Source organism: Rhinatrema bivittatum, chromosome 1 (genome assembly GCF_901001135.1).
Source record: "Rhinatrema bivittatum chromosome 1, aRhiBiv1.1, whole genome shotgun sequence".
Lineage (NCBI taxonomy): Eukaryota > Metazoa > Chordata > Amphibia > Gymnophiona > Rhinatrematidae > Rhinatrema > Rhinatrema bivittatum.
Genome location: NC_042615.1, coordinates 830,996,042 through 831,013,530, shown reverse-complemented (window position 1 = coordinate 831,013,530; position 17,489 = coordinate 830,996,042). Strand labels below are relative to the sequence as shown.

At 51.2% G+C, this 17,489-nt stretch overlaps 1 protein-coding gene across 1 annotated transcript in view; it reads left to right on the top strand.

Annotated features, from left to right (window-relative positions):
* Positions 1-15,939, top strand: part of TMEM8B (transmembrane protein 8B) — an 80,191-nt gene extending 64,252 nt beyond the window's left edge. The window contains exons 10-13 of the mRNA XM_029572179.1: positions 6,101-6,279; positions 11,251-11,397; positions 14,121-14,237; positions 14,942-15,939. Coding sequence (XP_029428039.1) covers positions 6,101-6,279; positions 11,251-11,397; positions 14,121-14,237; positions 14,942-15,277 — 779 coding nt within the window. The 3' untranslated portion in view covers positions 15,278-15,939. The remainder of the gene's footprint in view (positions 1-6,100; positions 6,280-11,250; positions 11,398-14,120; positions 14,238-14,941) is intronic.
* Positions 15,940-17,489: the final 1,550 nt, after the last annotated feature.

The following is a 17,489-nucleotide window of genomic DNA, read 5'->3' as shown; positions in this document are numbered from 1 at the left end:
GTGTGTTGGTGACACCTGGTTCTGATCCGGCTTGCTGCTCGCTCACACTGTCTGTATGGGTGTGTGTATGGAGGTGTGTGTCTCACATTGTTCTGATCCAGCTTGCTGCTCACTCACGCTGTCTGTATGGGAGTGTGTATGGAGGTGTGTGTTGGTGGCACCTGGTTCTGATCCAGCTTGCTGCTCGTTCACGCTGTCTGTATGGGTGTGTGTATGGAGGTGTATGTTGTGGCACCTGGTTCTGATCCGGCTTGCTGCTCGCTCACACTGTCTGTATGAATGTGTGTATGGAGGTGTGTGTTGGTGACACCTGGTTCTGATCCGGCTTGCTGCTCGCTCACGCTGTCTGTATGAATGTGTGTATGGAGGTGTGTGTTGGTGGCACCTGGTTCTGATCCGGCTTGCTGCTCGCTCATGCTGTCTGTATGAATGTGTGTATGGAGGTGTGTGTTGGTGACACCTGGTTCTGATCCGGCTTGCTGCTCGCTCACACTGTCTGTATGGGTGTGTGTATGGAGGTGTGTGTCTCACATGGTTCTGATCCAGCTTGCTGCTCACTCACGCTGTCTGTATGGGCGTGTGTATGGAGGTGTGTGTTGGTGGCACCTGGTTCTGATCCAGCTTGCTGCTCGCTCACGCTGTCTGTATGGGTGTGTGTATGGAGGTGTATGTTGGTGGCACCTGGTTCTGATCCGGCTTGCTGCTCGCTCACACTGTCTGTATGAATGTGTGTATGGAGGTGTGTGTTGGTGGCACCTGGTTCTGATCCAGCTTGCTGCTCGCTCACGCTGTCTGTATGAATGTGTGTATGGAGGTGTATGTTGGTGACACCTGGTTCTGATCCAGCTTGCTGCTCGCTCACGCTGTCTGTATGGGTGTGTGCATGGAGGTGTGTGTTGTGACACCTGGTTCTGATCCAGCTTGCTGCTCGCTCACGCTGTCTGTATGGGTGTGTGTATGGAGGTGTGTGTTGTGACACCTGGTTCTGATCCAGCTTGCTGCTCGCTCACACTGTCTGTATGAGTGTGTGTATGGAGGTGTGTGTTGGTGACACCTGGTTCTGATCCGGCTTGCTGCTCGCTCACACTGTCTGTATGAATGTGTGTATGGAGGTGTGTGTGATGGTAAACGGACGGTAAACGGAAGACAATGTGTGATGGTAAACGGAACCTTCTCTGAAGAGAGAGCGGTTTTAAGCGGTGTACCGCAAGGATCGGTGTTGGGACCGGTCCTGTTCAATATCTTTGTGAGCGACATTGCGGACGGGATAGAAGGTAAGGTTTGTCTTTTTGCGGATGACACTAAGATCTGCAACAGAGTGGACACGCCGGAAGGAGTGGAGAGAATGAGACGGGATCTAAGGAAACTGGAAGAGTGGTCGAAGATATGGCAGCTGAGATTCAATGCCAAGAAGTGCAAAGTCATGCATATGGGGAGCGGAAATCCGAATGAACTGTATTCGATGGGGGGGGAAAGGCTGACGTGCACGGAGCAGGAGAGGGACCTTGGGGTGATAGTGTCTAATGATATGAAGTCTGCGAAACAATGCGACAAGGCGATAGCAAAAGCCAGAAGAATGCTGGGCTGCATAGAGAGAGGAATATCGAGTAAGAAAAGGGAAGTGATTATTCCCTTGTACAGGTCCTTGGTGAGGCCTCACCTGGAGTACTGTGTTCAGTTCTGGAGACCGTATCTACAAAAAGACAAAGACAAGATGGAAGCGGTACAGAGAAGGGCGACCAGGAAGGTGGAGGATCTTCATCGCATGACGTACGAGGAGAGATTGAAGAATCTAAATATGTACACCCTGGAGGAAAGGAGGAGCAGAGGTGATATGATACAGACTTTCAGATACTTGAAAGGTTTTAATGATCCAAAGGCAACGACAAACCTTTACCATAAGAAAAAAATCAGCAGAACCAGGGGTCACGATTTGAAGCTCCAGGGAGGAAGATTCAGAACCAATGTCAGGAAGTATTTCTTCACGGAGAGGGTGGTGGATGCCTGGAATGCCCTTCCGGAGGAAGTGGTGAAGACCAGAACTGTGAAGGACTTCAAAGGGGCGTGGGATAAACACTGCGGATCCATAAAGTCAAGAGGCCACCAATGAAGAGTGGGTGACTCGCCAGAATGATGGCTACTGCCTGGAGACAATACCCTTAGTCAATAAACATACACATGGTTACTGTGACTCCAACATCACTCTAAGATTCAACAGCATGAGGAAATGTGGAAAAAAGGATTTGCACTCACAATGACGGGAGTAGCTGGCTTGTTACGGCGGTTACTACCCCAAACCAAATATCCAGATTACTACCTCCACCTTCCTCTATTCCTGATGCCTTTCAACTAGCTTGATCACTCCATTCTTATACTTCACTTTCAATGCATATCCAGCATAGTTCTCTGCTTCAACAGCAGGGGAAAAGAAAAACTGTTACTTCACACATCCAGCAGAGCTCTCTGCTTAAACGGCAGGGGAGAAGAAAAAAGGGTTCGCACTCACAAAGCGGGGAGTAGCTGGCTTGTTACGGCGGTTACTACCCCAAACCAAATGTACCTGATACTTCACTCTCGACGCATATCCAGCATGGCTCTCTACTTCAACGGCATCGGAGAAAGACTGATACATCACGAATTTCCAGCATAGCTCTCTGCTTCAACGGCAGGGGAAAAGAAAAACTGATACTTCACGCATATCCAGCATAACTTCAACGGCAGGGGAGAAGAAAAAAGGATTCACACTCACAAAGCGGGGAGTAGCTGGCTTGTCACGGCGGTTACTACCCCAAACCAAATGTGCCTGATACTTCACTTTCGATGCATATCCAGCATAGCTCTCTGCTTCAACAGCAGGGGAGAAGATAAACAACCAATAAGGGCTGTATAACATAATCTGGGTAAAAACAAATAAGCATGGGTGTAGCTTGCTTATTGCGGCGGTTACTACTCCTACTACCTCTAACTAATCAAGCTAGATATTTCACTTGGATGCAGCTCCTCCACCGCTCTCTACATTAATGGCGGGGGTGGAAGGGAATTAGAACCAAGAGCTAAGAGAAACAGATAAGTATGGGAGAAGAAATGAGGGAAGCTTGCTGGGCAGACTGGATGGGCCATTTGGTCTTCTTCTGCCGTCATTTCTATGTTTCTATGTTATATGTATGTGTATGGAGGTGTGTGTTGGTGGCACCTGGTTCTGATCCAGCTTGCTGCTCACTCACGCTATCTGTATGGGCGTGTGTATGGAGGTGTGTGTTGGTGGCACCTGCTCTGATCCAGCTTGCTGCTTGCTCACGCTGTCTGTATGGGTGTATGTATGGAGGTGTATGTTGGTGGCACCTGCTGTGATCCAGCTTGCTGCTCGCTCACGCTGTCTGTATGGGTGTGTGTATGGAGGTGTAAGTTGGTGGCACCTGGTTCTGATCCGGCTTGCTGCTTGCTCACGCTGTCTGTATGGGTGTGTGTATGGAGGTGTGTGTTGGTGACACCTGGTTCTGATCCGGCTTGCTGCTTGCTCATGCTGTCTGTATGAGTGAGTGTATGGAGGTGTGTGTTGTGACACCTGGTTCTGATCCAGCTTGCTGCTCACTCACGCTATCTGTATGGGCGTGTGTATGAAGGTGTGTGTTGGTGACACCTGGTTCTGATCCAGCTTGCTGCTCACTCCCGCTGTCTGTATGGGTGTGTGTATGGAGGTGTGTGTTGGTGACACCTGGTTCTCATCCGGCTTGCTGCTCGCTCACACTGTCTGTATGGGTGTGTGTATGGAGGTTTGTGTCTCACATGGTTCTGATCCAGCTTGCTGCTTGCTCACACTGTCTGTATGGGTGTGTGTATGGAGGTGTGTGTCTCACATGGTTCTGATCCAGCTTGCTGCTTGCTCACACTGTCTGTATGGGTGTGTGTTTGGAGGTGTGTGTTGGTGGCACCTGCTCTGATCCAGCTTGCTGCTCGCTCACGCTGTCTGTATGGGTGTATGTATGGAGGTGTATGTTGGTGGCACCTGCTGTGATCCAGCTTGCTGCTCGCTCACGCTGTCTGTATGGGTGTGTGTATGGAGGTGTATGTTGGTGGCACCTGGTTCTGATCCGGCTTGCTGCTCGCTCACGCTGTCTGTATGGGTGTGTGTATGGAGGTGTGTGTTGGTGACACCTGGTTCTGATCCGGCTTGCTGCTTGCTCATGCTATCTGTATGAGTGAGTGTATGGAGGTGTGTGTTGTGACACCTGGTTCTGATCCAGCTTGCTGCTCGCTCACGCAGACTGTATAGGGTGTCTGTATGGAGGTGTGTGTTGGTGACACCTGGTTCTGATCCGGCTTGCTGCTCGCTCACGCAGACTGTATAGGGTGTCTGTATGGAGGTGTGTGTTGTGACACCTGGTTCTGATCCAGCTTGCTGCTCGCTCACGCAGACTGTATAGGGTGTCTGTATGGAGGTGTGTGTTGGTGACACCTGGTTCTGATCCAGCTTGCTGCTCGCTCACGCAGACTGTATAGGGTGTCTGTATGGAGGTGTGTGTTGGTGACACCTGGTTCTGATCCAGCTTGCTGCTCGCTCACGCAGACTGTATAGGGTGTCTGTATGGAGGTGTGTGTTGGTGACACCTGGTTCTGATCCGGCTTGCTGCTCGCTCACGCTGTCTGTAGGGGTGTGTGTATGGAGGTGTGTGTTGGTGACACCTGGTTCTGATCCGGCTTGCTGCTCGCTCACACTGTCTGTAGGGGTCTGTGTACGGAGGTGTGTGTTGGTGACACCTGGTTCTGATCCGGCTTGCTGCTCGCTCACACTGTCTGTAGGGGTGTGTGTACGGAGGTGTGTGTTGGTGACACCTGGTTCTGATCCGGCTTGCTGCTCGCTCACGCTGTCTGTATGGGTGTGTGTATGGAGGTGTGTGTTGGTGGCACCTGGTTCTGATCCAGGCTCTCCCCTCCCACAGGTGCTGTGTATAGGTGTGTATAGGTGTGTATAAGTGTGTGTGTGTCTATGACTTGGTTCTGACCGGTTTCTCTCCTTGCACAGGCGCTGTGTATAGGTGTGTATAGGTGTGTATAAGTGTGTGTGTGTCTATGACCTGGTTGTGACCGGTTTCTCTCCTTGGACAGGCGCTGTGTATAGGTGTGTAAAGGTGTGTATAAGTGTGTGTGTGTATGAGCTGGTTCTGACCGGTTTCTCTCCTTGCACAGGCGCTGTGTATAGGTGTGTAAAGGTGTGTATAAGTGTGTGTGTGTCTATGACCTGGTTCTGACCGGTTTCTCTCCTTGCACAGGCGCTGTGTATAGGTGTGTATAGGTGTGTATAAGTGTGTGTGTGTCTATGACCTGGTTGTGACCGGTTTCTCTCCTTGCACAGGCGCTGTGTATAGGTGTGTAAAGGTGTGTATAAGTGTGTGTGTGTCTATGACCTGGTTCTGACCGGTTTCTCTCCTTGCACAGGCTCTGTGTATAGGTGTGTAAAGGTGTGTATAAGTGTGTGTGTGTCTATGACCTGGTTGTGACCGGTTTCTCTCCTTGGACAGGCGCTGTGTATAGGTGTGTAAAGGTGTGTATAAGTGTGTGTGTGTCTATGACCTGGTTGTGACCGGTTTCTCTCCTTGGACAGGCGCTGTGTATAGGTGTGTAAAGGTGTGTATAAGTGTGTGTGTGTCTATGACCTGGTTGTGACCGGTTTCTCTCCTTGGACAGGCGCTGTGTATAGGTGTGTAAAGGTGTGTATAAGTGTGTGTGTGTCTATGACCTGGTTGTGACCGGTTTCTCTCCTTGGACAGGCGCTGTGTATAGGTGTGTAAAGGTGTGTATAAGTGTGTGTGTGTCTATGACCTGGTTGTGACCGGTTTCTCTCCTTGGACAGGCGCTGTGTATAGGTGTGTAAAGGTGTGTATAAGTGTGTGTGTGTCTATGACCTGGTTGTGACCGGTTTCTCTCCTTGCACAGGCTCTGTGTATAGGTGTGTAAAGGTGTGTATAAGTGTGTGTGTGTCTATGACCTGGTTGTGACCGGTTTCTCTCCTTGCACAGGCGCTGTGTATAGGTGTGTAAAGGTGTGTATAAGTGTGTGTGTGTCTATGACCTGGTTCTGACCGGTTTCTCTCCTTGCACAGGCTGGAATGGCTGGGGCTGCACGGATAACACTGAAGCCTTCTCCTACGGTTTCCAGCTTCTCTCCACCCTGCTCCTCTCCCTCAGTAACCTCATGTTTATGCCTCCCGTCGCCATTGCCATTCGCAGCCACTACCTCCTGGAGGCCTCCGTCTACATCTTCACCATGTTCTTCTCCACGGTAAGAGGCGCTGGTAGGACAAGAAAACCAGACACCAAAGCACTACCCGCAAAGCCACGGGGCAGTAAGGTTATCCATATCACCCCCTGCCGGGAAAGGTGAACCACAAATCACCACCCACAATGCCCTGGGGCAGTTCTGCATGCATGACTTCCTCCCGGCTCGCAGTGCAGAACAGACACCTCACCCTCTCCTAAGAAAAGGGAGCCACAAATGAGCACCCCCAATGTCCTGGGGCACCTCTGCGCGGAGCAGAGCATCTCAGGTTAGACATGGTGCAGAACACTAGCAACAATGTCGTCACCCTATGGGCCATCACAGGCTTCACAATACCACCCACAATGCCTGCCAGCAGTTATACACACACTAATGTGTTGCAGAACACCACAGGCAACATCATGGGGCAGATCTACGTACACTAGGGCAAGAGCGAGACAAAGTGCCATCCACGGTGCCGTGGGGCAGCTCTTCAGACATCCCGCCGTCCTAGGACAGGAGCACCACCCACGCCACTCACAGCTGTGCGCCCCCCTCCCAGTAAGGTAGCGATGGAGAGGTCCGGGATGCAGAGGCGGGAACGCAGCGCTCTCGGGGTTCACATGTCAGCACAATATTCAAGCTTCCTGGCATTAGCAGGGCCCTCTCTGTGGTGCAGTGCTCAAGAGCTTAGTCTGATGCCGGGGTGAGGGAGAACGACAGATAAAGAGGCACAGAGAGCTAGAGGGACTCTTTCTAAGTCACGCATCGAGATTCAGTCACAGAACTGGGGATGAGAACTGAATTACAAGCAGATGAAATGACTCCCCTGGGGTCAAGCAGAGAGTCGGTGACAGAGCTGGAATTAGAACTGAGGCACATGCAGATAAAATGACTCTCCCAGGCTCACGCAAAGAATCAGTGACAGAGCTGGGATTAGAACTGAGACACAGAGAGATAAAATGACTCTCCCAGGCTCACACAAAGAGTCAGTGACAGAGCTGGGATTAGAACTGAGGCACATGCAGATAAAATGACTCTCCCAGGCTCACGCAAAGAGTCAGTGACAGAGCTGGGATTAGAACTGAGGCACATGCAGATAAAATGACTCTCCCAGGGTCACACAAAGAGTCAGAGACAGAGCTGGGATTAGAACTGAGGCACATGCAGATAAAATGACTCTCCCAGGGTCACGCAAAGAGTCAGAGTCAGAGTCAGAGCTGGGATTAGAACTGAGGCACATGCAGATAAAGTGACTCTCCCAGGCTCACGCAAAGAATCAGTGACAGAGCTGGGATTAGAACTGAGGCACATGCAGATAAAGTGACTCTCCCAGGCTCACGCAAAGAATCAGTGACAGAGCTGGGATTAGAGCTGAGGCACATACAGATAAAGTGACTCTCCCAGGCTCACGCAAAGAATCAGTGACAGAGCTGGGATTAGAGCTGAGGCACATGCAGATAAAGTGACTCTCCCAGGCTCACGCAAAGAATCAGTGACAGAGCTGGGATTAGAACTGAGGCACATGCAGATAAAATGACTCTCCCAGGCTCACGCAAAGAATCAGTGACAGAGCTGGGATTAGAACTGAGGCACAAGCAGATAAAGTGACTCTCCCAGGCTCACGCAAAGAATCAGTGACAGAGCTGGGATTAGAGCTGAGGCACATGCAGATAAAGTGACTCTCCCAGGCTCACGCAAAGAGTCAGTGACAGAGCTGGGATTAGAACTGAGGCACATGCAGATAAAGTGACTCTCCCAGGCTCACGCAAAGAATCAGTGACAGAGCTGGGATTAGAACTGAGGCACATGCAGATAAAGTGACTCTCCCAGGCTCACGCAAAGAATCAGTGACAGAGCTGGGATTAGAGCTGAGGCACATGCAGATAAAGTGACTCTCCCAGGCTCACGCAAAGAATCAGTGACAGAGCTGGGATTAGAACTTAGGCACAAGCAGATAAAGTGACTCTCCCAGGCTCACGCAAAGAGTCAGTGACAGAGCTGGGATTAGAACTGAGGCACATGCAGATAAAGTGACTCTCCCAGGCTCACGCAAAGAATCAGTGACAGAGCTGGGATTAGAACTGAGGCACATGCAGATAAAGTGACTCTCCCAGGCTCACGCAAAGAATCAGTGACAGAGCTGGGATTAGAACTGAGGCACATGCAGATAAAGTGACTCTCCCAGGCTCACGCAAAGAATCAGTGACAGAGCTGGGATTATAACTGAGGCACATGCAGATAAAGTGACTCTCCCAGGCTCACGCAAAGAGTCAGTGACAGAGCTGGGATTAGAACTGAGGCACATGCAGATAAAGAGACTCTCCCAGGCTCACGCAAAGAATCAGTGACAGGGCTGGGATTAGAACTGAGGCACATGCAGATAAAGTGACTCTCCCAGGCTCACGCAAAGAATCAGTGACAGAGCTGGGATTAGAGCTGAGGCACATGCAGATAAAGTGACTCTCCCAGGCTCACGCAAAGAATCGGTGACAGAGCTGGGATTAGAACTGAGGCACATGCAGATAAAGTGACTCTCCCAGGCTCACGCAAAGAATCGGTGACAGAGCTGGGATTAGAACTGAGGCACATGCAGATAAAGTGACTCTCCCAGGCTCACGCAAAGAGTCAGTGACAGAGCTGGGATTAGAACTGAGGCACATGCAGATAAAGTGACTCTCCCAGGCTCACGCAAAGAGTCAGTGACAGAGCTGGGATTAGAACTGAGGCACATGCAGATAAAGTGACTCTCCCAGGCTCACGCAAAGAATCAGTGACAGAGCTGGGATTAGAACTGAGGCACATGCAGATAAAGTGACTCTCCCAGGCTCACGCAAAGAGTCAGTGACAGAGCTGGGATTAGAACTGAGGCACATGCAGATAAAGTGACTCTCCCAGGCTCACGCAAAGAATCAGTGACAGAGCTGGGATTAGAACTGAGGCACATGCAGATAAAGTGACTCTCCCAGGCTCACGCAAAGAATCGGTGACAGAGCTGGGATTAGAGCTGAGGCACATGCAGATAAAGTGACTCTCCCAGGCTCACGCAAAGAATCAGTGACAGAGCTGGGATTAGAACTGAGGCACATGCAGATAAAGTGACTCTCCCAGGCTCACGCAAAGAGTCAGTGACAGAGCTGGGATTAGAACTGAGGCACATGCAGATAAAATGACTCTCCCAGGCTCACGCAAAGAATCGGTGACAGAGCTGGGATTAGAGCTGAGGCACATGCAGATAAAGTGACTCTCCCAGGCTCACGCAAAGAATCAGTGACAGAGCTGGGATTAGAACTGAGGCACATGCAGATAAAATGACTCTCCCAGGCTCACGCAAAGAGTCAGTGACAGAGCTGGGATTAGAACTGAGGCACATGCAGATAAAGTGACTCTCCCAGGCTCACGCAAAGAATCGGTGACAGAGCTGGGATTAGAACTGAGGCACATGCAGATAAAGTGACTCTCCCAGGCTCACGCAAAGAATCAGTGACAGAGCTGGGATTAGAACTGAGGCACATGCAGATAAAGTGACTCTCCCAGGCTCACGCAAAGAATCAGTGACAGAGCTGGGATTAGAACTGAGGCACATGCAGATAAAGTGACTCTCCCAGGCTCACGCAAAGAATCGGTGACAGAGCTGGGATTAGAACTGAGGCACATGCAGATAAAGTGACTCTCCCAGGCTCACGCAAAGAATCGGTGACAGAGCTGGGATTAGAGCTGAGGCACATGCAGATAAAGTGACTCTCCCAGGCTCACGCAAAGAATCAGTGACAGAGCTGGGATTAGAACTGAGGCACATGCAGATAAAGTGACTCTCCCAGGCTCACGCAAAGAGTCAGTGACAGAGCTGGGATTAGAACTGAGGCACATGCAGATAAAATGACTCTCCCAGGCTCACGCAAAGAATCAGTGACAGAGCTGGGATTAGAACTGAGGCACATGCAGATAAAGTGACTCTCCCAGGCTCACGCAAAGAATCGGTGACAGAGCTGGGATTAGAACTGAGGCACATGCAGATAAAGTGACTCTCCCAGGCTCACGCAAAGAGTCAGTGACAGAGCTGGGATTAGAACTGAGGCACATGCAGATAAAGTGACTCTCCCAGGCTCACGCAAAGAATCAGTGACAGAGCTGGGATTAGAACTGAGGCACATGCAGATAAAGTGACTCTCCCAGGCTCACGCAAAGAATCGGTGACAGAGCTGGGATTAGAACTGAGGCACATGCAGATAAAGTGACTCTCCCAGGCTCACGCAAAGAGTCAGTGACAGAGCTGGGATTAGAACTGAGGCACATGCAGATAAAATGACTCTCCCAGGCTCACGCAAAGAGTCAGTGACAGAGCTGGGATTAGAACTGAGGCACATGCAGATAAAGTGACTCTCCCAGGCTCACGCAAAGAATCAGTGACAGAGCTGGGATTAGAGCTGAGGCACATGCAGATAAAGTGACTCTCCCAGGCTCACACAAAGAATTAGTGACAGAGCTGGGATTAGAACTGAGGCACATGCAGATAAAGAGACTCTCCCAGGCTCACACAAAGAATCGGTGACAGAGCTGGGATTAGAACTGAGGCACATGCAGATAAAGAGACTCTCCCAGGCTCACGCCCCTGCCATAATTCTGCCACCTCTGCCCTGTGCTGCGGGATAGTGCCGCTCCTGCAAGCAGCACTACTCCGCTGCCCTTTGCATCTTCACGGGCCAGCTATGCTGACCTGACAAAGCCGCAAAGCCAGTCCACGAGATCTGCCCGGGCTCTCAGGGCCTCGGATGTATGCAGACGTGCTGGCGTGGGGGGTGGCAAATCCTGACATGAGAACCTGCAAAGCACAGGGTAACTCGGTCTTGGTAGGAGAGAGCGCGGTTTCATGGAGAAGTGAGACAGGGAGCTCTCAATGTTACAACGAGTTACCACTCAGTACCGTAGGATGGCTTGCTACTAGTATGAAACTTGTGAAGTGAGGTTGCTGATCCCTGGGTTCTCCTTCTACAGTTCTACCACGCTTGTGACCAGCCGGGTATTGTGGTCTTTTGTATAATGGAGTACGACGTGCTGCAGTTCTGTGACTTTCTGGGCTCCCTCATGTCCGTTTGGGTGACCGTCATTGCCATGGCTAGACTCCAACCCATCTTTAAACAGGTGAGGACACTACCCAGTATCTCATCTTTTCCATCCCATATCCTTCTCCTGATCTTGACCTCCATGACCAAGCACCATCCTACGATTAAACAGTTGAGGACACCACCCAGTATCTCATCTTCTCTATCCATACCCTTCTCCTGATCCTAACCTCCATGACCAAGCACCATCCTACCATTAAACAGTTGAGGATACTGCCCATATCTTACCTTCTCCATCCCTTACTATTCCCCAAATTCTTACCTTCATGATTAGGCTCCAACTCACCATTAAACAGGTGAAGACACTACTCACTAGTTCATCTTTTCCATTCCTTACCATGAACAGACTCCAACCCACCATTAAACAAGTGAGGACACTACCCAGTTTCTCATCTTTTCCATCCCATATCCTTCTCCTGATCCTGACCTCCATGACCAAGCACCATCCTACCATTAAACAGGTGAGGATACTGCCCATATCTTTCCTTCTCCATCCTTTACTATTCCCCAAACTCTGACCTCCATGATCAGACTCCAACCCACCATTAAACAGAGAAAGACACTGCTCACTAGCTCATCGTTTCCATTCCTTACGCTTCCCCTGACTCTAATCTACATGACCAGACTCCAAACCACCATTAAAAAAGTGAGGACACTACCCAGTATCTCATCTTCTTCATTTATACTATTCTCCTGATCCTGATCTCCATGACCAAGCACCATTCTACCTTTAAACAGGCGAGGATACTGCCCATATCTTTCCTACTCCATCCCTTACTATTCCCCAAACTCTGACCTCCATGATCAGACTCCAAGCCACCATTAAACAAATGAGGACACTACCCAGTATCTCATCTTCTCTATCCACACCCTTCTCTAGACCCTGACCTTCATGACCAAACACCATCCTACCATTAAACAGGTGAGGATACTGCTCATATCTTACCTTCTCCATCCCTTACTATTCCTCAAACTTTGACCTCCATGACTAGACTCCAACCCACCATTAAACAGGTGAAGCACTACTCAGTAACTCATCTTTTCCATCCCGTACTCTTCCCCTGACTCTAATCTCCATGACCAGACTCCAACTCACCATTAAACAAGTGAGGACACTACCCAGTATCTCATCTTCTCCACTTATACTATTCTCCTGATCCTGAACTCCATGACCAAGCACCATCCTACCTTTAAACAGGTGAGGATACTGCCCATATCTTATCTTCTCCATCCTTTACTGTTCCCCAAACTTGACCTCTGTGGTCAGATTCCAACCCACCATTAAACAGTGAGGGCAATACTCACTTTCTTACGTTCTCCATCCCTTTCTCTTCCTCGATCTCCATGATCAGACTCTAATCCATCATTAAACAGGTAAGGACAATATCACACTTTCTGTCTGCTTTACACTTCTTCTAACCGTCTCCTCCATGTCATGACTCCAGCCCATCATGGAACAGGTGAGGACACTACACACTAGCGTACCTTTTTCATCCCTGACCGACATCCCCGTGAGCAGGCTCCAACCTCCCGCCACTTCCAAGCTTCCCTCTTCTTGAATAACCATTTCATCACACTTGAATGTGCCCAAGTATGAGGTGAAGCTAAAAATCATAACTTCCTTATGACGAAAGGAGGCAACGCTGCAGAGGTCTTTGGCGAGACCTCATTTGGAGCATTGAGTTGAGTGTGGGAGGCCAATCCTTCCTAAGAATAGAGAGTGAGTGGAGGCAGTGCAGAGAAGGGCTACCAAAATGATGTGGCGTGTACTCCACAAGCCCTATGTGTCTGGGTGATTTTTTAGTATTGAGAGGGTAAGAGCTTTCCTTGAGTTTGCATAGTACAGGCCTGGTGGCTGAGGAGCCTTAGTCACTCAGTAGGCAGGTGCAGTCAAAATAATTTCGTCTCAGTTTGTTTTACATTTCGGTCAGTGGTTTGGGGGAAATCATTTTTTTTCCATTTCATTTTAATGCTTATTTCGATTTGGTTCATCTCCCCATGCGAAACAAGCATCAAAACAAAACAAAAAAAGCTGAACTGGAATGGGGCTTCCCAGGGCCCTCACCGTTGCTTCAAGGAGCGTTTTTTGGGCCCCCCCAATTCTAATCCTCAGAACCCGCCCAGCTCTCACCAAGATGCTGGGGCCCCAGATGACTTGGGCTGAGCTGAGCCAAGCCCAGCCAGGTCTTTGGTTCCCCCTCTCGCTCCAAACAATTCAGCTGAGGCCGAGGACCTCCCCATCCCACCCTAACCCATTCCTCACTGACTCCTGCCCCACCGTGACTCTAGAAAGAGGGCCCTCAGCCAGAAGATTGGCGTCATTTCCTTGTCCAGCCCTACGAGGACCCCCAGGGGAGGGGGAAATGCTGTGTGAAGGTTGGGGTTAAGTGTTTCGCAGACGCCACAGTGTGGCATCTCTTGCTCCAGCCCTGGTTGCCCCATGTGGCTTCCCTTCCACACCAGCGCTTCCAGGAGGTCACCTTGTGCAGTTATTACCCCCTGACTTGCCATTCCTTGCCTCCTGTACGCCTTTGAGGCCTTGTGGTGTCATTCGTAGGCCTGTGTCTGTTGACGGAGGTTCTTCAGAAGATTGACTTGCATGGGTTTCGCGGCCGATTTTAAGCCTCAGGTGAAATGAATGTGCGTTGGCCTCCATGACCTGCTGGTGGTGTTTTGGTGACCGGGTGTGTGTGATCAGAAAGCGTCTCTCGCTCATCCTCACCGCCTCTCCTCTCTCCCCAGGTTCTGTATCTGCTCGGCGCTATGCTGCTTTCCATGGCGCTCCAGCTGGACCGGCACGGGCTCTGGAACCTCCTGGGGCCAAGCCTCTTTGCCTTAGGGATAATGGCCATGGCCTGGGTAAGGCAGGCGTGCATGGGACTGAGGGAGGAGGGGTGCACCGATGTCAAATAAACCACCAGGGACGGGGAGGGGCAGAACCGGAAAATGGGCTCAGAGTCCCCAGGGGGAGGGAGACGCGACCCGGCAGACCTCTCTGCCCCCATTCTCCTTTCCTTCCTTCCTCTCCCTCCTTTAGCCCGTCCGCTCTCTTTCCTCCCCGTCTGCCTCGGTCTCCCTCCACAGCCTCTCTTAACTTCTCTCCCTCGCTCCTGCCGTTTCCTTCCCTCCCTCCCACAACCGTGGGCTGCCTGGAGCAATGTGAGCTGAGGGAGGGCAATAAATTGCCGGTAACCGCCCTGCCAGAGGGGACTGTTACTCTGAAGTACTCCCCGTCCCTTCGGTTGGGTGGTGTAGTAAGGTCACGCTAGGTGTCGAGGACAGAAGGAGAGACAGAGCGGAGCGCGGCGGCTTCGGCTCGCTGCAACCGGTTACCTAGAACCAGCAGGTGCCGTCTCCAGAAGCCACGCCCCCTTTCTCCAGCCAATCCCTTTGCTCGGAATCAAAACGGAACATTCAGTGGTGGGTGGGGTTCACTGGATTGGGGATCACAGACGGCAGAGCCGGGGAACCCAAGCAATCGCCCCTCACCCCAATCCCAGGACCAGGTAGTTTGCGGGGTTTGCGTGAACTTGACCGTCCCTTTTGCCTCTTCCCCTCCGCAGACCGTCAGGACCATCCGCCGCCGGCACTGTTACCCTCCCACGTGGAAGCGCTGGCTCTTCTACCTCTGCCCCGGCACCCTCATCGCCACCTCCGCCGTGGCCCTCTACGCCTTCGTGGAGACGGAGGAGAACTACTTCTACATCCACAGCATCTGGCACATGCTGATCGCGGGCAGCGTGGGCTTCCTCCTGCCGCCCCGCGCCAAGACTGACGGCAAGGTCACGCCCCTGCCGGGCCGCAAGGGCTGCGGCTACCAGCTGTGCGTGAACGAGCAGGAGGAGCTGGGCCTGGTGGACCCTGGGTCTGTGTCCATAAACAGCATCTGCACCAGCTGATGGCTCCGGCGGGGCCCCTGTCACTTGTTTCCAGCCACTGGGGGGAGGGGGGGGCAGGCTCAGCCGCGATCACCAGGAGCCGCTGCCCTTGCGTGGAGGTGCACCAGCAGGCCGTCGCCCCGCGGGGGACGGGATGGGAGGGGCGGCCAGGCACAAGATGGGAAAATTACCTCCGTCTTCCAGCATTCACCGTCTCTCGTTTTGTTAATGTGGGGGGTTGTTTTTTGTTTTTTTTTTTGAAAGGTGGAGGGAGACAAGGGGAGCAGCTGGATAGCACAGCTGGACTTCACGCCACATCTGCACCGGCGATGCTGCTGGCCTCCTAAGACAGCTGGATTTATAATTCTGGACCCTTGAGCACCGCAGGGACCTGTACATAAGCAGTGCTGGGGAAGACGTCTGACCGATAGCCATACCCTACAGGCCATTCCACTTTCTTACACTTTCTTGGAGACGTTTCAATACGTAATGGGCCCCAAACTTCCTGCATGCCTGGGAGCTACCCACACCAGTCCTCTGCCATTCCTGGGGGGTCTGCATACCAGTCCTGCTGTCTCCTGGGAGAGGGGACCCCCCCACACACACACACATGGTCTCCTTTGCTTCTCTCGGTTCTCCCCTGCAGGACTCTCGTACTCCTGGGGGTTGGGGAGTTCTGGGGGCAGGGGGGGGTCTCCCTACCACGTTTCTTGTCTTCTGGGCACATTTTGAAGGGAGTGGGTGATGTGGGGATGGTCTCCACACCAGGTCGGCCACATTCCTGGGATGGGGGCGGGGGGTGGGGGTTTCACGGTCGCTCACTTTCACGTCACAAGCGTTCTTCTCTTTTGTTGTTTAAAAACTTCAAAATGAATGTGAAATATGCAAATGGTCTTTGTTCTTGTTTTAATCGCCGGAGGAGGGGGAGGAGGGATGAGGAAAGGGACATGGGCTGGGACGAGGTGGAAGAGGTGGAGAGCACAGGAAGGTAAAAGGGAGGGTGAGGAGGTCCGAGGCCTCTCTCTTGCGTCCACGGTACTGACTTGCTCCAGGTCTGTGGGTCTCTGCAGGCTCCACACAAGACTCCTGTGGTTATGGTGCCCGCACCATCTCCCAAATTGGAAAAAGAAGGAGATGCTATGAGCCTCCTCAGCCTTGGCATGTATCATCACCAAACCCCAAAAAGACATGAACTGCCCTGCGCCATCTCATGCCCCTTCCCTGAGAGCTCCAGCCAATGGGGAGAAGCTGAGCCAGGCCTGGCTTTACCCCATCCGCTCGTACGAAATCCGGGAGCGGCTGGGCCTGGGCCCGAGGACCTGCAGCTTCAGAGGTCCATGAAAGCTTCTCAGCCTTGTCTAAGCCAAAAACATCAAAGCAGTGCACTCTCTGAGCTTCTTGAGCACTGTCTGAACGCAAGAAGCACAAGGCTTGCCTCCATCGTTCAACAAGACTGGACAGCGACACAGGAAAAGTCATCCATCTGGAGGACAGGATCAGCATTCAAGAAAGCACGGGACAAGCGTGGCGGATCTCTGAGGGGGTGCTAGGGAGTGCAGAGCGGAGCATTGGGTGAGGATGGGCAGACTAGATAGGCCATATGGACTTTTTCTGCTGTCATAAGAACAGAAGATCAAGGTGCCATCGAGCCCAGTATCTTGTATCCAACAGTGGCCAATCCAAGTCACAAGTACCTGGCAAGTAACCAGACATGAGATAGATCACAAGCTACTAATGCTGGCAATAGGCAGAGGCTATTCTCTATTGATTAATAGCAGTTTATGAACTTTTCCGGGAACTTTTCCAAACTTTTTTTTTAAAAACAGCTATACAAGTGACCTTAACCACATCCTCTGGCAATGAATTTCAGAACTTAATTGTGAACTGTGTGAAAAAGTATTTTCTCCAATTTGTTTTAAATGTACTACTTGCTAACTTCATAAAGTTCACCCTAGTCCTTCTATTATCATAAGAACATAAGAAATTGCTATGCTGGATCAGACCAAGGGTCCATCAAGCCCAGCATCCTGTTTCCAACAGAGGCCAAACCAGGCCACAAGAACCTGGCAATTACCCAAACACTAAGAAGAACCCATGCTACTGATACAATTAATAGCAGTGGCTATTCCCTAAGTCAACTTGATTAATAGCCATTAATGGATTTCTCCTCTAAGAACTTCTCCAAACCTTTTTTAAACACAGCTACACTAACTGCACTAACCACATCCTCTGG